The sequence below is a fragment of the Mytilus galloprovincialis genome, chromosome 1, assembly GCF_965363235.1.
Source record: "Mytilus galloprovincialis chromosome 1, xbMytGall1.hap1.1, whole genome shotgun sequence".
Lineage (NCBI taxonomy): Eukaryota > Metazoa > Mollusca > Bivalvia > Mytilida > Mytilidae > Mytilus > Mytilus galloprovincialis.
In genome coordinates, this window is record NC_134838.1 from 89500850 (window position 1) to 89522860 (window position 22011).

The 22011-nt window shown below is 31.5% G+C and overlaps 2 protein-coding genes across 14 annotated transcripts in view; one reads left to right on the plus strand and one right to left on the minus strand.

The window, feature by feature from the left end:
• The window catches only part of LOC143043917 (protein polybromo-1-like), a 60822-nt gene extending 57465 nt beyond the window's left edge, over positions 1–3357 (plus strand). For all 13 annotated transcript variants that reach the window (XM_076216053.1, XM_076216042.1, XM_076216047.1 and 10 more), the window contains 3 exons: positions 801–897; positions 1285–1511; positions 1938–3357. In XM_076216053.1, the coding sequence (XP_076072168.1) occupies positions 801–897; positions 1285–1511; positions 1938–1939 (326 nt within the window). In that variant the 3' untranslated portion in view covers positions 1940–3357. The remainder of the gene's footprint in view (positions 1–800; positions 898–1284; positions 1512–1937) is intronic.
• A 2651-nt stretch (positions 3358–6008) lies between these two features.
• On the minus strand, positions 6009–20822 carry LOC143043868 (actin-related protein 8-like). The gene is made up of 12 exons (XM_076216041.1): positions 20710–20822; positions 17634–17792; positions 16258–16368; positions 14896–14997; positions 13568–13741; positions 12519–12629; positions 11854–11969; positions 10813–10966; positions 10149–10376; positions 8829–9075; positions 7169–7332; positions 6009–6388 (listed from the first exon to the last, which is right to left on the minus strand). The coding sequence occupies exons 1-12, from the start codon at positions 20764–20766 to the stop codon at positions 6245–6247; spliced, it is 1767 nt and encodes a 588-aa protein (XP_076072156.1). The 5' UTR covers positions 20767–20822; the 3' UTR covers positions 6009–6244.
• Positions 20823–22011: the final 1189 nt, after the last annotated feature.

A 22011-nucleotide genomic window follows, 5' to 3' on the forward strand; every position in this document is an offset into this window, starting at 1 on the left:
GTAATCCAGGGATCTCTCTTATCTTAGTTATCTGTTGTTAAATACTGATTTACATAAGAGTGAGTGGTCTGTTAAAAGGAATAAACATTAACAACATGACAATTTTTTTCAAAATTGCATGGAACCATGTAGAGCATGTAATCTGCCAGGTTAAATAATGAAGTAGTAACATGACAAAATTTTAACACTCGATTCAAAAGTAAAACCAATAAAATGTTACAAAACTTAAACTGAAATTAATAAACTACAAATATTCTGATATTCTTATACAAGTTACATTTACAACCTATCCTTTTTTTCTTTTCTTTTTTTTTTTTTTAAACAAAACAAGAATGTGTCCCCAGTACATGAATGCCCCACTTGCACTATAATTTTCTATGTTCAGTGGACTGTGAAATTGGGGTCAAAACTCTAATTTGGCATTAAAATTAGAAAGATCATATCATAAGGAACATGTGTACTAAGTTTCAAGTTGATTGGACTTCAACTTCTTCAAAAACTACCTTGACCAAAAACTTTAACCTGAAGCAGGACGAACAGACGAACAGACCAGAAAACATAATGCCCCTCTACTATAGTAGGTGGGGCATAAAAAATAATTTTCAATGTAGTTACGAAGTTTTTGATTTTATGAATTGTTGAACAAAGTAAATAAATTGGTTCCATAAAGACCTGACAATGTTATGTGAGTGCTTTCTCTAGAATTGCATGGTTAACAGAATTTGTTGCTGTTTCTGTTTATAAAATGATTACATTTATATCATAAATATACATTTTCAAATTGTCTGTTTTATTCTTAGGACCTGTACCATTACCTCCTCCAAAGCCTCCATCACCTGTGTTTGTCAGCGTCCCACCAAGGACACAGAGACTTCTACATTCAGAGGCATATTTGAGGTAAGATATTTTATATAAATTAGCATTGATTACCTTACCAAAATTAATCAAGTTGTTTACAAAAGTGTCCCTGATAGTAAAATATACACATACTTGATATAGTATGCTTGTTCATATATGACTATAGATATTATGTTTTGGGGGTCCAAAGTTTATGGTTCACCAGTACTAAGAAATTTTAATATCAAAATATTTATTTTACTGAATTTGTTCAATTCCATGAACATAAAACTATTTTTTTGTCAGCAATCCACAAAATTAGGTATCTACTTACAAAGGTACTGTCAGAGTAACCAGTTAGATTACATGGTTCACTGATTATTTCTTCAATATAAGGTAAAAGCATGTGATGTATTTAGATATTTAGAACAATTCTTTGTTTTACAGGTATATTGAAGGATTACATGCTGATAAACCAAATGTTGGGGACTGGGAGAAGAATTTAACAGCAACTCCTGAAAATACCAAAACTGACGAAAGCCGAATGCCAGCCAGCTGGTTAGCTCAAGGTGCAGGTTACCATGGCAATGTTTCTAATGCATTATGGGCATTAAGGGATCTGATGCTAAAAGATACACTTAATATAACTAGAACAGTCCCATTTGAATCTCTTTGTAAGTACTGATTTACTGAAATTCATTTATTATATATTTATATTATATTGCCGTGCTATGTAGATTTTTTATGAACATAAGCATTGGTTACCCTAATGAGTTTTGTCTATCAAACTGAAAGACAATGTAAAATAACATTAAATTGACATGCATCATGTAAAGTTGAAGCTTAAAAAAAAACATTTAAAGGAAGGAGACCTGGAGTGTCAACCATTTATATGCAAGATAAACTAGAGACTGAGAGTGCTACCTCAGTAAATGAAGACTGTTTTTCATACACAATTTTTAACTGTTTTCTGAATGATAAAAAGAAAACCTAACTTGTATAATTTATCAGATACTTTTAAGAGTGGATAACACTGAAAAATTATAGAATCTTTTTGTAGAATTTGTTATAAGTTTTCCTTTCTATTTCTATATTTTCAGAAGGAAGAATATTGATCAACTACCACAACGTGAAAGGCAGCATATAGAAATGATACATTGTTTAAAGAGGCATAATTAATCACTTATTCCTTAAAGGAATAACCTTTATTGTGTTCATAACCAATTCCATTCTACATTACTAGTCCAGGAATGAAAAACACTGTGTTAAATATCTTATCAGATTTGTTACGTGTAAATGTTCTTAAATATCAAAATATTCAACTTATGTAATTTTAATTTTAATTGTCATGGATGGCATAATAAAGTAAACCTTAAGATTTTAAATCTATAAGATATATTGACCTATAGATACCTTTTGATTTTTGTATAACTCCACATTTTTTTATCCACATTATAACAGGAATACTCATAATCCCTATCTACGAAATTAATGCTGGCCTTGTATTCCAAGTAAAATAATTAATATTGTTATACAGCTGCATTTATATTGTACATGCTGGATGTCATATGCTCTTATCCTTTCTGTGTGTAAGCTATCTAGTTGACATACAATTGAACTACAATGTTTAGCTTTCTAAAACATTGAAATAAGTTCTTTATTGTTATATTTGTAAATTTGATGTTTAAATAAAAGAGAAATTATTGATATCTGTTGTAAATTTTTGATATATATGTTGGTTTATGACCTGATTTTGTAATAAATGTTCCTTATTCTTGCTTTAGGTTCTAATATTTAAAGCCATAATAACACTTTACTTTCTAAGTGAATGACTGTTTACTTTTATTGATTTTTTTTTTATTATTAGAAAATTACATGGAACCATAAAATTTATTTTAGAAATAGTAAATTGTATTACATATATAATTTGTTAAAGATTTTTCTAAATGGAACTTTTCAAGACACTAAAATAGATGCAGTGCTATACAACTTATATTCTGTAAGGAAACAACATGTGGTTTTCAAATTATATAAATAGCCACGATGTAAACACTTTCTTGCATGGATTAACCCTGATTCATTGTATTTTTCATCATTTTGTTGTATTGGTGCTAGTCATCATATTGTCATCTTACTGTTATGTAAAGTTAGGCCAAGAAAATATGTGTGTCTGTTAGTGGATTTCATGAAAAAAGTTAACTATATTATAAAGATTGTTTTTCCATATTCTATTAACAAAATGGGAAAATCAAAAGGATCTGTATTGTACAATTACTGACTGTTTTTGACAAGAGGATATAAATTTCTCCATCAAGAAAATGTTTTTAAAAAGAGATTTATTGTTAATCATAAATTGGAAATATCCAGTCATTGTCAGTATGTACTTTTAATGAATATTCTTTATTACAAGAATACACATATAAAAAGTTCCAGTTACAAGTATGTAATTCTCAACAGAGATATATTTTCTTTGGCCAAAGATGGAGTATCAGAAAAATAAATTTAATCCATCTGATCTGATTTTGTGTTTTACTTCATGTATATCCAAGTGCAATAAGCTACTTATCAGGACTGGGTTACATACCCTTTAACTTATGCAGTTACAGTGTTGAATAAGTCATTACCAAATATGAAAGATTTGATAAACTCTTAGAATTAATTGTGTTGAACGTTAATTGACGTTTATGCAACTTAGTCCTGTTAATTTTGTTTCCAGAAATATCAGCTGACAAAAGTCATACAAAACAAACATACTATACTCCCTGTTTGCAGTCTGAAGAAGAACTTTATCGCCTAAAATATAACATTAATAATATTTGTATGCAAGAGATGCTACTCAATGACCTGTTTCAAGCAGTGAAAAAATTGTTGTCATTGAAATCACTTGTTTCAAAGTAAAAAGTATGCTATGGTAAGAACTTGATTTCTGTTGTATTCTTGGAACATAGTTTACTTCTTAGGAAGAACCTGTCTTCCTTTCAATAAACATTTGCCAGAATCCCTGCACAGGCACATTAGAATGTTAATAGAACAAAGGCATGGGGGTTCAAAACAATGTTTATTGTATCCAATATTGAATTTATTTGTTCCCTTCAATATATAATAAGGAGATATGGTAAGATTGCCAATAAGACAAGTATCTATCAGAGACCAAATGATGTAGATGTTAACAATTTAAGGTTGTATATGGCCATCAACAATGAGCAAAACCCATACCTCATAGTAAGATGTACAAGGCCCAGACATAAAAACATAAAACAATTCAACAGAGAAAACCAACTGCTTAATTATTTTCAAAACATCAAATGACAAAAAAAAAGATATACATGAAGAAGTTGAAAAACGACAACCACTGAATTACAGGCTCCTAACTTGGGACAGACACAAATATAATGATGCAGGGTTGGATATGTTTGTGGGTTGCCAACAGTCACTTAAGCTTGGAAACCATAAAGTGTTATGAAATCTGTTGTCATACTAAAAAGTAAAATCACAAAAATACTGAACTCTGAGGAAAATTCAAAAATCAAATGGCAAAATCAAATGATGAAACACATCAAACAAATGGACAACTGTAATATTCCTGACTTGGTACAGGCATTTTCAAATGTAGAAAATGGTGGATTGAACCTGCTTTTATAGCGCTGAACCTCTCATCTACAGAAAGTGCAAAATAGAAGACTAAATTAGATGAAAAACAAGAATGTGTCCTCAGTACACGAATGCCCCACTCGCACATCATTTTCTATGTTAAGTGGACCGTGAAATTAGGGTAAAATCTCTAATTTGGCATTAAAATTAGAAAGATCATATCATAGGGAACATGTGTACCAAGTTTGAAGTCGATTGGACTTCAACTTCATCAAAAACTACCTTGACCAAAAACTTTAACCTGAAGCGGGACAGACGGACGAACGAACGAACGGACGGACGAACGAATGAACGGACGAACGGATGCACAGACCAGAAAACATAATGCCCCTCTACTATCGTAGGTGGGGCATAATAAAATTGTGTGCAAAGTTCCATTTTCTCTAACACTTTTTAAACTTGGAACTAAACTTTTAAGAGTAATTGGTGACTGAAAGTGCTTATCAAGTTTTCTAAATGAGCAACATCCATCATTACTAAGGACCAATACCGTGTCTGGTCTGCATTGAGTGCAATTAATTAATTTGATTTGATTATGTATTCTAATGCCACTTTTAAGCAGCACTTTTGGGCTATTTAATGGTGGCTCGTTTTTATTGGTGGAGGAAGCCGGAATCCCAGGGAAATCCATGACCTTCGATAGGAAAATTGACACTCCTGGTCAATTAAGATTTGAGACAAGTGCATCTACATGAGCGGAGTTCGAACTCACAACCTTAGTTTTGACTGGCTAGTGATTACATTAGTAACTACTTAGATGCAATTGATTGAGATATGACATATATATTGAAGATTTACTTATGATTCCCTTTCATTGAAGCCAAGATGAAAGTTATCTACCAAGGTCAGATGACACATAGAAATATGTATCCCACAAAAAAGTTGTTATTCTATTCATATTTGTATAATTTAAATAGCTAAAACCTTAAAATATTTGATGTATGTAGGTCGTATTTTCATTGCACATTACAAATCAGTATTGTCGATTTGCTGACCAAAGGAAGTCCTTCTGTTTTCATAGATTATGAGAAAAGTGTGACTCAAAGTGTTCATTCAACTTAAAAATTTATAATACATGTATTGGCAAAAAGAAAGAAGGTGTCCTACAGATCCCACATCTTCTTATTTATATGTGTACCAAGTATCAAGATATCAACACAACTTCATGATAAATTACCCTGACCAAAAACCTGATACAGGAGGGATGAACAAACTAATCAACTGATCCACATACAAGGAAACATTATTCCTTCTATTGAGGAGGGAACTTAAATATTTATCTGTGTGGAGTATGCTGACTTGGTAAAATATCTCTAAGAGTATACTTTAAATTCAGAAATGATTGCTTGCATTCATTATTGTGATTTTGTCACTATTGACGATTTTAATTATTGCAATATTAAGAAAAATCCTGTTTAATTCAAAATGTAAAATGCCAGTTTAAATCATTGCGATTATCACTTGGTTACATTTTTTCGCAATAATTTCTGAAATACAGTAAACAACACAAGAAGTCAACAGATCATTACATATTTATTGCATTCAAGATCTTTGAATTCCGTTCTTTGGCAATGCATAGCGGCTAGTATTATATAACACTGTACTTATTCCAAAACATGTCAAGTTCTTCCATCTTATATTACTTGGTCATCGCAAGCTTAGCTGTCTGCATGAAATGTCCATACAGTTTTTCAATTGAGTAGACTCAAATGGTTTATAAACCAAACTTATGTATCTATGTCAGTCATCAAGACTTTCACCATGTAAATGGGGCTCTTTCTCTCAGCATTCGTACACTGAACTGTTTCCATTCCTTCTGTCTAATCCATAATTCCTGTGCTGTATCGAGACAAGCTAGAACAGCAGCACCTTTCCAACAGGTAAATGTTGGATCCATGTCCTGGAAGACAAATACTTGACATGTCAACATTATAGTAAACAGCTCGTTATCTGATTGCAACATTATGAAATACACCAAACTAAGAAAACTATCAAAACACCTAAAAGTAAACATTTTGATATTTTAAATTCAGAAGATATTTTCAAATTATGTCTAAAGCATAACTCAATTTCTGAGAAAAATGAGGTCTAACATTTTTAAAAGTTGATTTTCAAAGTCTTTCTTTTCTTCAATCCAAACTTATTACATGCAATACTGTACAGCAGGTTATTTTCGCAGGGTGTAAATTTTCACTCATTGTAAAGAACAGAACAAAATTGCCAAAATAAATTCAGCCAATTTAAAAGTGTTCATGCAAAAAAATTTGATAAAAGTTTTGAATCGGCCAAAATATTTCGTATACCTTATTCGAGGAAAATCGCGAAATTTTACACCCGCAAACAAATATAACCCGCTATACGGTATGAAATCGATTTGGGTAAACAGCAATGCAATACAATAGAAGTATTAGGATGATCATCCAAACTAAAGAAACAAATCGACAGCCATATTCTTCAATGAACTAATGTAGCAGATGATCTTCAAGCAAAGAAGTTGACTCAAAAAGTGCTAGGAACCATAATAAATTTACATTGCTCTGTATTTACTGCCTCTCTGTGTCTTGACCATTTACCGTATGTGGCCTGAAGAAATATTTCTATGAGGACTCCTGAAGTGTCTTTTTCTTTATTGGATTAGCCTTACCCTATACAAGTATTATCTGCTCTATATATGACATACCTTAGGCCTTGTGATGACATCCATGGTTTCTAACATCAGTCTATACTGTGGTGGCATTCCTACCCACACTTTGTACTGTAACCACTGTTGTGCACCTTCAAACTTTAAACCTCCTCCGACAACTACTATACAACTGTACATTTTCTTCTTTATCTCATCATTTCCTTAAAAGATAACAAGAATGTCTCCAAAGTACAAGGATGCCCCAATCCCACTATCATTTCCATCTTCAATGGACCGTGAAATTGGGTAAAATATCTAATATTGCATTAAAATTAGAAAGATCATACCATAGGGAAAATGTGTACGAAGTTTCAAGTTCATTGGACTTCAACTTCATCAAAAACTACCTTGACCAAAAACTTTAACCTGAAACTTGTACTTTCATTTTCTATGTTCAGTGGACCATGAAATTGGGGTCAAAAGTATAATTTGGCTTTAAAATTAGAAAGATCATATCATAAGGAACATGTGTACTAAGTTTCAAGTTGATTGGACTTCAGCTTCATCAAAAACTATCTTGACCAAAAACTTTAACCTGAAGCGGGACAGACAAAGAACGGATGAACGGAGGCACAGACCAGAAAACATAATGCCCCTCTACTATCGTAGGTGGGGCATAGTAGGTGGGGAATAAACAAATATTCAAAAGTAAATATAAATTAATTTAAAAGTGTTCTATGATTTCTTTTACCACCTTCCAAACTAACAGTGTTTTAACTTATAAATCTGAGTCTGGAAGAATCCTGTATCATCCATCTAGCTTTTATGCCTATGTTTGAATATAAAAATGCAAATATTCTTAGTGAAATCATCCTGATAATTTGGTTCATGTTAGTTAAGATGTTAAACAGAAGAAATTCAATTGATTAACAAGAATAGGAGGCAATACAAATTACAATAGGCTAGTTGTTCAACAAATAACAATTTATTTTTAATGCTAATCAACATGTTTAACCCCGCCGCATTTTTGCGCCTGTCCCAAGTCAGGAGCCTCTGGCCTTTGTTAGTCTTGTATTATTTCAATTTTAATTTCTTGTGTACAATTTGGAAATTAGTATGGCGTTCATTATCACTGAACTAGTATATATTTGTTTAGGGGCCAGTTGAAGGACGCCTCCGGGTGCGGGAATTTCTCGCTCCATTGAAGACCTGTTGGTGACCTTCTGCTGTTGTTTTTTTCTATGGTCGGGTTGTTGTCTCTTTGGCACATTCCCCATTTCCATTCTCAATTTTAATCATCTTGTTTATTAAATGATGAAATTCTTTGGCAAGTGGATTCTATAGTACTACTTTATCATTATTGTGCATCCGCAGGCTAAACAAAAAATTGCAAATCAAGACCAGTATTAATATGTCATTGAAACCAAAGAAACATTTTTGCTTGATACTTTGCAGCTTTATTTTGCTAGATGACCTTGAAATGGCAATTTTTGTAAACCACAATGCAAAACAAACCAACCATGTATATACAACATGATTACTCAGATATGAGATCAGTTGCCCAAAAATTTAGTAGAATGCTTGCCTAGTTTATAAATTTTAAATAGTGTAATTGCATAGTGATTGCTCTTTCTACCAAAAAGCAACGAATGACCTGTGAAAATCTCCATTTAAAATAATTTTCTCTGCTTTATTTTTAACCACACTAATTGCATACCACATCTTTCTATGCTTTTGAGTATAGCTTGGTCTATCCCCATTAATTGTAAAACAGTTTCTGTATCTACATCAGTCTCCTCTTCCTCGCCCCTCCTCCCACTTTTCACGGTGTCTGTCACATTTAACGTGTCTGGTGCATCATTTGAGTCATCGTCCATCTGAGTCTGATGCTGAGAGTCATCCATTACATTTAGTTCAGAATTGTCTTTTGATTCTGTTGTGTCCTTTTTCTTCGAAAGCTTGGCCTGCAAAACAAAGGGTTTGCTAATGTATTATCACTGGATGATAATACACTGTATTATATTCAAACTTAAGTCTTCAACACAGAGCCTTGTCTCATATCGAACAGTAAGCTATAAAGGACACCTTATTCATAATTCACAGTATTGGCCATGGGGAAGTAAAATTTAGAAAGGAAATGGGGAGTGTGTCAAAGCGACAACAACCCGACCATAGAGCAGACAACAGCCGAAGGCCACCAATGGGTCTTCAATGTAGCGAGAAACTCCCTCGCCTGAGGTGTCCATCAGCTGGCCCCTTAAAAAATATGTATACTAGTACAGTGATAATGGACATCATACTAAACTCAGAATTATACACAAGAAACTAAAATTAAAAATCATACAAGACTAACAAAGGCCAGAGGCTCCTGACTTGGGACAGGCGCAAAATTGCAGCGGGGTTAAACATGTTTATGAGATTTCAACCCTCCCCTATACCTCTAGCCAATGTAGAAAAGTAAACGCATAACACTATGCACATTAAAATTCAGTTCAAGAGAAGTCTGTTGTCTGAAAAATCTGTAAAAACCTTAACATGTTACAATTGATCACTGTCAAGCTGCTGATCAAATATAAAGTCATTCTGTCAGAAATTCTTAAGGAAAGTGTGACAAATAATTCATGTTTGCATTCAACATATTCAAAAACTAGAAATATCTGTCAACTGACCAATCATCACTGTTAGGAAAATATTAGTTTGTTATTTAATACCCAAACTGATACATACAGATAAGGTGTTTCCATAACCCCATCTCCTAGAGTAGGAATATAATCTGAATATTTTACAAAAGTCCATTTCTGTGTAATAAAATCATTTCATACTTTCTTGCATTGGGTTTGTTAAACTCGTAATGACATGCAAAAACTATTTAAAACATAGAAGTGGATAAACACATGGAAAAATGGGTTGGCTTTTTTTTTAAACCATAGATGTGATTCAAAAATAGCAAATATCATAAGTTTTTCTCTTTATATAAGATCTTAATCAAAACATTTTCTAAATAAAAATACCATGAAAAGACAATCCAAATTCTTACCTCCCTTGAAGTCATCTGAAGATAAAACTCATCATGGGGATCTTCTGGGTCACCAGTACAACGGCCCTGGGTCCTTACGAGTTGTGGTCCCATAATACCTAGCAGTTCTGGATGAAACAATGACATAGGTGCTACAATAGCCTCATCACCCAATTTAACAGGATATTTCACTATGTGTTGCTGAGGTTTTCTAATTAACAGTGAATGATCTTGTATACCAGTTTTATCCTAAAAATAAAAAATAAAATCTGTAAACAAATCCTTAAATATTTTCAATTTTTCTTCATATACATGTATCAATGTGTAAAGGATACATTAAAATTACAGCCAAATTATCATCAAAACTGACATTGTTCTAAACAGCCTTTTGGTTTCAGAATCTAGACGTATAAATATATATATATATATAACTCAATTCTTTGATCTTTAGCCAGAAAAGAGTTCAGAAATATATATTTTCATACCTTTGAAGCTTATCCACAAATTTAAAACTTTCATGAGGCAGACAAATTCCAAGAAGGCTTGGAATGAAGAAAATAATTTACCAGGATATAATATTATTCACATATTCTAGTATTATCTATTTACTGCCTTTACTTGCAATTATTCAATATTCCATCTTCCTTTAAAGAGAACTAATTTTGAGATCAGAAATAAATTTTACCTGATCTAAATGGCAGTAGGATTCTTTCATTTCCTGCATTATATTACAATCTGTCACTTTATTCAGGTCTATTTCCTTTGGATTGAACCCTGACCTCTGAAGCAGCCAATGAAAACATCGAGTGACATCACTCCCACCATATTCCATTGTAATTCTGATGTATGTAAATGTCAGTTTGAATCAAAATATTACAGTGTAGAATTGATAATAGTTTATCAGAAGGTTAGGAACTTGTTTTCAGTATAGCTAAAACACTTTCTGTAATATGTTAACTTATTGTGGATTAATTTGTGATTTTGCTATCTATTTATTACACTGTTATATAAAAGTTAAATGCTTCTATTGTACTGATTTTCTTATTTTTTCTCTCATATGTTTTGTTTGTGTCTCGTTCAAGATTTATAAAGGGGACAGTTCAGATTTCAAACCCTAGCTAAAACTTATCCCATGTTCTTGTGCACTCCCTAGTCAGGAACTTTTTCAGTGGTTGTCTTATGTCATACTTTTGTTATTTGGGGAATTTGGTGTTGATGATAAATTCTAAACTGTTTCTGTGATGTTTATTGACAACTTTCATATACTTGGGACAATTTAGAGCTTGACAAATTATATAGATATATATAGTCTGTTATTGAAGAATATTTGTTAACTTCTAGATGTCTTATTGTTGTTTATTTGTTGGGTTGCTGTCATTGACATATACCCCATATCTCCATTATTTGTACAAATAATCACATGGAAGATTTAAACAGATTTTAGAGAGTTTCACTATTAGTCATTTTTATTTCTATTATAACAATTTTGCATTAATCATAAAAGAAAGTTTTTCAGATTCCTAACTCTTAAAATCTAAACTATACTTTTTCATAACTTTTTCACATGCTCTGTAAGTAAGCTTAAATTATTTCCATATATTTTATAGTTTGAGTCACGAAAATTTACATTAGACAAACTTATCATTAATAATTACATTAGATATATATTTCATTATTAAACAATTTTTTTGATTGGCTAACAGCAATCTCATACATATAATTTTACCTTGTTTTTAATGTAGAATTTCCATCTTCTACACAACACACACTGACTTTCTGATCTCCTATATCAACAACACATGCACTACCAACACCAGCACCAAATGTAGCACACACAGACTCCTGTAAATTATCATATATGTTATTAGGTAATGATAGTTAAAGTTCCAAATAAATATTTAGATATGGGTTCTTTTAGGTTTAAAAGAGTGATTTGCATGTAGGCACCACACCAATTCTTGACAGCTTGTTTCTTCATTAGCTTTCTTGATAAGTCATAAAATATATTTTAACTCATCGATTAAACAAACAAACAAAAAACACTGAAAATTACCTTTGTAAGCTTTAAAGAGAGTAGAAATTGTCATGAAACACATTTTGAACCAATCTAATGGATAGGATTTTTTCAAAAGGCAAAAAAGAGGGTTTTAATCTTGTATATAAATAGTTGAACAATTGCTTATTTATGTTTACACCTAACACTTATCAGCTTCCTGTTTACCAGATACTTTGAACAGGAGCATTATTAATATGAATGAAGCAAGCACCAATGTTAGATTTTTTTACTCAGCAATTATCTGCTATCTTGCACTATCAACTATTTTTTGCAAAATGTAAAATAAAATGAATTGCATATTTAAGTCACCATTTTTTGACTAAATGTTGTCATACCTGTATAACAATAGCTGCACCAAATCCAAGTTTATTTAACAGTATGTCTGTCATGTGTTTAACATGGTTATGTACAAACACATCTGGCACAAGAAGTAAAACTTTATATATCTGAAATATAAAATAACTGTGGTTGAGCAAATTTGTGCATTTTCAATAACTGTTTATTTTTCAAACAGCATTGTATCAAAATGTCAAATACTGGTACTATACTGTAGATTAAGAAATTATTGTAATAAAGGTAAAAAGAAAAATTCATTTAGAAATAGATATCAACTATATACAAGTACAGCTTAAAAAGTAAAATATGAAATAAAACAAATACTGTAATCTTAAAATGTAGTCTCATGTTGATATCCTTTTTTAAAAGGATAACATATGAAAGCATGTCCACTTTTCACCAGTGAGGTTATATAGTGTATATCGCTGAGAATAAAAAATTAAGAAATTTGGAGGAGGCATTGAATTAATTGAATTTTAGTCACAAATAAAGATACAGGTTTACTTTATTTATCAGATATTCCTTCACTGTGTAATGTGTTAACAAGGGATAGAAAACCATTAAAAAATTACTAAAACAGTTACTTGCTATTGTCTTTAACTATTACCAGGTAAAGAAGAGCATGTCACGGATCACAAACATATAGCATAAATTCTAAAAAAAGAAGCTGATTCAATCATAGTCATGTATTATTTCAAGAGATAAAACAAGTTAAATCAGTGAAAGTGATCTATCTTAGACATTTAACGGTTTGTTTTTTACAATACAATTCTACCCACATAAATCATTACCACTGCACAAAAATGTTGATCACATCTTATATGACATATGTAAAACTAACAAATGCTCTGTGTTTGAGGTAGTAATTTGACCTACAATGGTAAAATTTTTACACTTGGATGGAGAGTTGTCTCTTTGGCACTCATGCCACATCTTCTTATTTCTATTTAATATTATTAGAAAAAAAAATCCTGAAAGGAAAATTAATTATATATAAATCTATCTCTTCCAAATGGTAAAAGATGAAGTCATCCTTCATTCCCTTTACCTTCAGATCTTTAATAGGAATATCAAGATAAGTCTGTATAGCAGCAGACCAAAGAGTTTCTAAGTCTTCCATCACAGCCGTCAGAGTGCCCCCTGGTCCATCCTGTAAGTTCAAACGCCCTCTTCTCATTGGCCAGTGAATTCTAAATTTATCACTTGGTTTAATATGTAATGCCTGAAAGAAATAAAAGTTTGATCATTATATAGTCAGTTATGAAGGTTGAGCAGACTAAACAAGTATACTAAGATAACTTTTATACTCCATCTAAAATAAGCTGTGGTATGTAAGGAACCTGTAACATGTCTGCTTGACCACTCACTTATAGTTTTCTAATGACCACAAGAAAACAGACAAGTTAGCAATCTGAGGACTTGCTTGACAAATAGATGATCAGACTTGAGTATCATTAATATACAAATTCAATTTTAAAATAACTGAAATATCCACAATGTTACAATCTAATGCATAATTTATAGGAACAAAGCAGGAGCTCTATTTCAGCAAAAAGTAAGTTAAAGTAAAATGAAAGCTTTTCCTTATCATACTAAAATATAATTTTGTATCAAATGCATAAAAAGAAAAGTAAAGTAAACAAGAATGTGTCCCAAGTACACGGATGCCCCATCCGCACTATCATTTTCTATGTTCAATGGACCGTGAAAATGGGGGAAAATCTCTAATTTGGCATTAAAATTAGAAAAATTATATCACAGGGAACATGTGTACTAAGTTTCAAGTAGATTGCACTTCAACTTCATCAAAAACTACCTTGACCAAAAACTTTAACCTGGAGCGGGACAGATGGACGGAATAACAAACGGACGAACGGATGAACGGATGAACAGACGGACCCACAGACCAGAAAACATAATGCCCATAAATGGGGCATAAAAACTGTGTACAATTTCATTTCACTTTAAGGAATACTAGATGTATAAACTAAAACCATTTTAATTTTAAAATTTTGTTTACTTGCAAAGTTTTCTTCTCTTCTTGCTAATTAATTAATATATGGAACACAAAAGCTCTTTAAGGGATCTTTTTCGTGATAAAATTCACAAATGAAAGTTTCTGGTCGTGGTACATCTATCGATAAATTATCTCTGGAAAATTCTTGTACTTGGTGACTCTCACTCTGTTATTCATTAAAATTCAGAATGTCAGGTCTATGATGCTAAATTTTACTTGTTGCATAAAATGTAAAAATGAAATTTCCAAACAAAACTTCTGCTGCAGTAAAGGAAGAAAAAATCATGAATTTCTGAAGGAAAGCTGCACGTAAATTAAATAAATTTAAGACACAATCACGAAAAGAAAAAAAACTTAACCTCTTCTCCTATCAGAAATGGTGTTTGTTTGGTGTCTGACCATTTTTGTGGACAAATTACATCAGTTACTTGGCCTCTGGCATTATTATTATAACTGTATATCTACAACAGAAAAAGAACATTATTTTTCAACAATGATATATAATGCTTAGTTTATCAAATATAAATAGATAATAAAGTATTAATTGCACTGCAATGAGAAACATGCACACATTTCATATGATTTGATAAGTACAACAATCTTATTATTCAAAAACTGAATGCACTTTTATTCTATATAAATACATGTGTCTGATATTCATATGATGAAGACATAATCTTTCAATCAGTTTAATTGAAGTCTGGAGCTGGCATGTCAGTTAACTGCTAGTAGTCTGTTGTTATTTATGTATTATTGTCATTTTGTTTATTTCTTTGGTTACATCTTCTAACATCAGACTCGGACTTCTCTTGAACTGAATTTTAATGTTTGTATTGTTATGCGTTTACTTTTCTACATTGGCTAGAGGTATAGGGGTAGGGTTGAGATCTCATAAACATGTTTAACCCCGCTGCAATTTTGCACCTGTCCCAAGTCAGGAGCCTCTGGCCTTTGTTAGTTTTGTATTATTTTTAATTTTAGTTTCTTGTGAACAATTTGGAGTTTAGTATGGCGTTCATAATAACTGAACTAGTATATATATTTGTTTAGGGGCCACATGAAGGACGCCTCCGGGTGAGGGAATTTCTCGCTACATTGAAGACCTGTTGGTGACCTTCTGCTGTTGTCTATTCTATTATCAGGTTGTTGTCTCTTTGACACATTCCCCATTTCCATTCTCAATTTTATGTAATAAAGCATAATTCAAATGAAGCACTGAACATCTCTTGCACTATTTTGTGCTTCTTTATTCTTTAAAACTTTAAAAAATCTGTATTCAATCCTTAACATCTAAGGCTAGTAAACTTTTAAAAGTAAAATTGTTCTTAAAATAATTGGATACCGATAACAGATCTATGTTTTGGTAGGTTTGTCTCAGTAATAAACAATACAATCAGTCTAGACTCAAAATTTGAGCTTGATAAATGGCACAGACACCTGTCTATGACTGAAGACACGTTGTCTTTTCAATGTCTTTTTATGGATTATCATATTGTATTGTTAATGAGTCATAAAATGCTTACACTCAATTTCTTTATTAATTTTCAAACCTTTTTTGCATGAAATATAGTTTAATTTTGTATGTTTACTTTTGGCACATTACAGTTTAAAAACTTATTAGTGATATAGCAATGTTTTGTTTATGGTAATGTAAGATGATTCTATAACTGTTGAATCATCATATAACTATAACTTAAATTGCATGTTAAAGAATATCTGACCAGTTTTTGTGAAGTTGGTTGTCTATATTCTCCAGTAGATGTTGGTCTTGAGGCCACAGCTTCTTCAGACTGTTTCAGTCCATACTTCTGTAATGCTTTAACATCACTGTGCTAAAATTAGATCAACATTGGTCGATCATTAAATACAAGAAAAAGAAAAGAAACATGTTTTTGGTTGGCCATTTTAAACTATCATTGTATATTTAAGCTTTTAACTATCAGTTTTGTTCAAGGCAAGATTCCTATCAGTAAATCACATACATGTACAAGCAATATAAAAGAAAAACATTATAGGATTATTCGGACTTTTATTCAGTTTGTGAGTTAATCGCCCCGGTTTACACATCAATAACCTCTAGAAAAAATGTGTTTAATCCTTTTATGTTGAGTTTGTGAGTAAGAGCCCCGGTTTACACATCAATAACCTCTAGAAAAAATGTGTTTAATCCTTATAATTCTTCAGCCAAACATTTTTTTTGTTGATGGCTACTATATATATTTACAATCAAAAGCACAATGACAAGTCGTAACTAAGGAGTTCGCAGGACTGTACGCTGCCATCTTGTCTTTCTAAAAACCATAAATGTCCGATAAATACAACGGAATCTTAAATGAAATAGCACCTACCTCAAAAACTTCATTTTGATTAAATGTTATCGGAATTTGAAGCGTACACGTAACGAAATAATCTTTCTCTTGAAAATTTCCATTCGTATGACGTCGTGTTTTGCCATGACGTAAATTTGCCAAATCCTTCATGAAATTTCTTGGAGTTTTATTAAATTTATTTTTTGTACATTTTCGAAGCTTTAGTGCAATAAATTTATTTCTTTTTTTTTGTTATATATGCACTACAATAGTCACAACTGTTATGCAATTGTTTTTTAATCTCAATTTGCTGAAAATCCCGGGATCACTGCAAGCTTGTGTATCGCTTATGAATAGATTACAAAAGTAGTTTCGGAAACATGGTTTATCAAAGTGTAAACTTAGAAAAATTCTAATTGACCAATCCAATTCAAGTATTTATAGATATGCAAATCATATAAGAATTATATTAAAATTGGTAAAACAATTAACATTTAATTTTTTTTTTAAATACAACATTGCATAGGTTTATTTTATTTTGGCCTAAACTTTTCAAAGCAAATAGCTTAGAATCTCCAATTGAAACCCCACCTTCAATCACTGATAATGAAATGTATACCAAATATTCTTATACCATATTGGTGAAAATTATGCTATTTTTGGGAAGATATGCTACACAAGTCTACACATGGACCACAATGTCAATGAATATTATATACATATATACAAAATCATCAATTAGTACTCTTTTAAAAAAAAATAAACCATTTTACAGTTTATGTTTTTACCTGACATTCTGGTCTGCTAATCCATGGTTCTGTTTTCTGGTATGTAGTTCTCCTTGCTATACAGTGAGGTATGGTTACTGGATAGGTGTCAGATGCCCTCCCAAGTCTTAGATTTAACGATCCAGGATGTATAATCACTACAGTTGCTGTTTGTATAGGCTAAAGAAAAAATAATTCAAACTCAATGGTTTTTATTTAAATTATTATTATTAACAAGAATTCAATAAGAAAAATTGAAAACTCTTAAATATCACAACACTTTGTTAAGAGCAAAAAAGACAGCCAACAACAATCTTCCGAGTTACAAAAAGGAAAAATCATATGATGCACGAAAAACACATGGGAACGAAATTGTTTACAAAGCAAGCCATTGACAAATCCAATAAATAATGAAGCCCATATAACAATTACCAAGCAGGACATATGAACAGCAACAAAAAGAAATGACAAGAAAGTTGTGACATTAGAAATGTAGGTAGATTTGATCCATGATTCACATTGATTCAATCAATTTTATATATACTATTGCCACAAAATATTACACTGAGTTGAGTAAAAGTGAAAAAATAGCCTTTTAAACTCAAGACAATTTAAAGTACATGTACCTAGTTCCAGAGCAACACCTACAGTAACCTCTTTTAAAGGGATGTGGTTTCCTTGGGAATTTTGTAACTTTGCCAATCTTCAGATAAGGTATTGGTACTCATATGGTGATAGTTATGCAACTCTATAAAAAAAATATCATTGACTTTCATAAGTAGTTCTAACCAAACTAATTTATGCAGATAACTTTACATTGAAAATTGGAAATTAATAGAACTTCACTGGACCATGACCTATGGGGCAAGGCCTTGAAATAGTCGTCAAACTGATATGTACTGATAGTAATACAACTCTTTAGAAAATATTATTGATCTATCACAAGTATTTACTATCAAATAGAAAATTTAGATGATCTATCACAAGTATTTACAATCAAACTAAATTAAGCAGAAAAGTTGATGGTTGTTGATGCCACTGACGGGGTTGAAGCTGTCAAAAAAGCAACATCTTTGTCTCACCTTCCACGTCTTTCATCCATGCAATTAATCAAAAGTGAAGATGCACAAACTCTTTGTTACACTGACTTATGTGGCTAAACAGACCATAACAAATGTTGACAAAATATCCTTCAACCGAATATTAAGGTTTATGACCCCTTCTGTAGCCATTTTTGTACGAACTTTTCAAACTTCAATTGTATCAAAACTAAAGTAGTACAGATAAAGTGAATAATAGAGATAGGCCATTTTGTACATATACCAAGGGGAAACTTGATGCAAATCCATGAAAGCATGATTATTTACTGTTTCATTGCATATAATAGAAAAAGAGTACCGGTACTTTGTGGCAAATAAACCAAGATTTTTATAGAAAATCGACAGCCTTTAATACAGAGATTTTTGTTATAAAATTTGAAACATAGATTACTCACTTGCTTTTCTATGATGTGCTATTGTTTATTTTTTACAAAAAGTTCTAACCAACCTGTAAATTCCAAAATACCTTGTGATGAGTCACAAAAGTTGAGCGCACCCTAAAAGGTGTACTTGAATTGGTCCATATTTTTATTTGTTTTAACCAATAACTACATTAATAAACTTGCTTTAAGGAAATCAATGCTAGCACTGTTTGCAATAATCCTATATCTATCGGTCATCAAATTGCCAAATATGAGAGAACAAGGATAAAGGCTGTGGTATTTCTATAAAACTTCAATATGTTTTATAGCATTAAATCAACACAAGGATCGTCGGTACATAATCCTTAAACAGTAATGTAATTTCATTTGTCCTGCAAGTCTGTATATATGCTTGTTGACATAACCGCATATCAATGGGTTTCTAGGACAAATGTAATCTAAATACAGATCAACACTTTTTTGTGAGTGAAATTGTCCTCGTCTTAAGGCGTTTGTGCTATTAAGAATGCATGTGACTGCACACTTTCCATAGAAAATGCATGCAGTCATAGCACTTATTAAGGTTCATGTGGACCCTATGGCTAAAATGGCCGTATTTTCACCTCAAAATTTACTCTGAGTACAGACAAACCTGCGCATCTGTAACAAATTTCAGGCATAGCATGCCCTAGATAAATGGATTTTAAGTATGTTTCATGTTTTAGAAAAACAAAAACTTACCAGGATTTTGCCGTGCACTTTTTTTCATTCCTCCAGAAGATGCCAAAATAAACTAAGTTGGGAAACAGGTTTGAGAACTTCCCCACAGGTAAAAATTAAAGTGAGCATTTTTATTGATATGGACATTACATGGACAATAGATACCTGACAATAATTGGTTATTTAAACTGTGTACCTGAGTGGACCATATCAAGGTAAACTCAACTGTTTGTTAATTTTGTTGTATTGATAAAGTTGGTATTTAGTCATACCGGAAACCGGAAATATAGAACAGCTGACAGCGGGAACTTGACGATTTGAATCAGTTACTTGCAAACAACCTCTGTGTCTAGACGTATACTTAGAACTAGAGACTTGATTGATAACCTAGTTGGTTGGATACTCCCGACTAAAAGGTAACTCATATATTCACACATTCACACATACTCATTCATTCACCATTCGCCCATTTACAACAATTTTATCATCTTCTGCAGAGACGAAAAAAGTGTACGGCAAAATCCAGTTAAGTTAAGAATTTTCTAAATCATACAATGCATTTGAATTCTATTTATCTAGGGCATGCTATACCTTAAAACTTTTCCAGATGCACAGGTTTGCCTGTACTCAGAGTAAAATTTGAGGTGAAAATACGGCCATTTTAGCCATAGGGTCCACATGAACCTTAATATGACAGACGAAAACATATCATCCGACTAGTCCAAATAATAAGACGTCTTGAAAGGCTATTTTTTTCTGGAATGCCTTCGTCTTAGAATTAACATATCCTTGCAAGACATTAGGACTTATGATCTGACCATAATATCATTCTAAAAGGTCAAACCACTACCATTAGGATTAAAATCAACTGTGTGAAGATTAATATTTGTCATGTTTAGCTTTTTTTTGCATTACTTCACTCGTTGGGTCCGGGGTTTGTGTATAAAGTCTTTTTGTTGCATTTGTAGGCATGATTTTTCAGAGCTTTGGTTCATGTGTTGTGTTCACGTCATCATTTTTTGTGGAGAAATATATAAAATGCAAAACGGAATCGGATATGGTATCTGATCATTGGAGGGTACAAATACAAATACAAATATTTTTATTGGCAACAACTCATTAACAATAAATGGTTAAGACCTATTGCATTAGGTCCGTGTAACACTTATCAATTCAAAGTTTTAAAAAGTTTTCAAATTTTAGATTTTTGGAAATTTGATTAAAGTTTTAAAATATCAAAATTCCAAATTGTGTAAAAGTTTTGAAATTTTGAAATTTTAACCAAATAATTAAAATATTAAAATTCTAAATATCGTGTATAAATTTGAAAGTATAGAAATTTGATCAAACTTTAAAAATACTAAACCCAACGTGCAGTTTTGATAATTTCACTTTTTGAAAATTTGATTTTTAAAATTTTTGACTAATTAAAAGATATCATAATAGAAAAGGGGCGAAAAGAGGGGTACTAATAAACTGCGAAACGAAATAAAAGCTTTTTTTTAACGCTGAAATTGAGACTAAGAACAAATATTAGTAGCTTGGAGCCATGATACTGTTATAAGGTATCTACATAAACTCATCATATATAGATACCAGGATGTAAAAACATTATTTTCAGCCTTCATAATTATTTGGGCGTTTTTCAATAAAAACGTACTTTCTTGTCCCAGCCACTTTAAAAAAAAATGTGTTTGATCTTTGCAAGTAATTTTTTGTGCAGTCAGTACATTGAATTAGATATAACATTTTTAAGCAAAGAAACAGTTTATTTTTAAAGGGATTGATAAGATATTGATTCCTGAATGGTCCAAAACAACCAAAATGGCATGTCCCTAGACCGCCTGTTCAACATTCATACTCACAAATATCGTAAAAAAATGTAGAAATAAATATTAATTTTACTTAATATAAGTTCTTTATTAATTCAAAAGTATGTTTAGAGCCAACATATTTTAATAAACAGCTTTTAACATAGGATTTTTTATTTTAGAAGGTGTGTCCCTAACACAATGTCCACTACGAAACGAAGTCATTAAAACTTGCTTATAAACAGTTTTATAAAATCAATGTAATTTTTTGTTTGCAAGAGATATAAACATTAGGGTCTTACAAAAGAAGTGATGCTTTTATAACGGCAATTAAACTGTTGGTAAGAAAAATTGAGCACATCAAATGGACCAGAGTGATACCGTATTTTTGTAAATGTCCACTACG

Bases quoted from the DNA above. Each gene is read 5' to 3' on its own strand.
- LOC143043868 (XM_076216041.1), bottom strand. From the start codon at position 20,766: ATGCCTACAAATGCAACAAAAAGACTTTATACACAAACCCCGGACCCA. The intron at 17,793-20,709 runs GTAATGCAAAAA...TTTTTTCTTTAG, and splicing joins CCCCGGACCCAACGAGTGAA to CCTATACAAACAGCAACTGT. The intron at 7,333-8,828 runs GTATGCAATTAG...TTATCTTTTAAG, and splicing joins CAAAAGCATAGAAAGATGTG to GAAATGATGAGATAAAGAAG.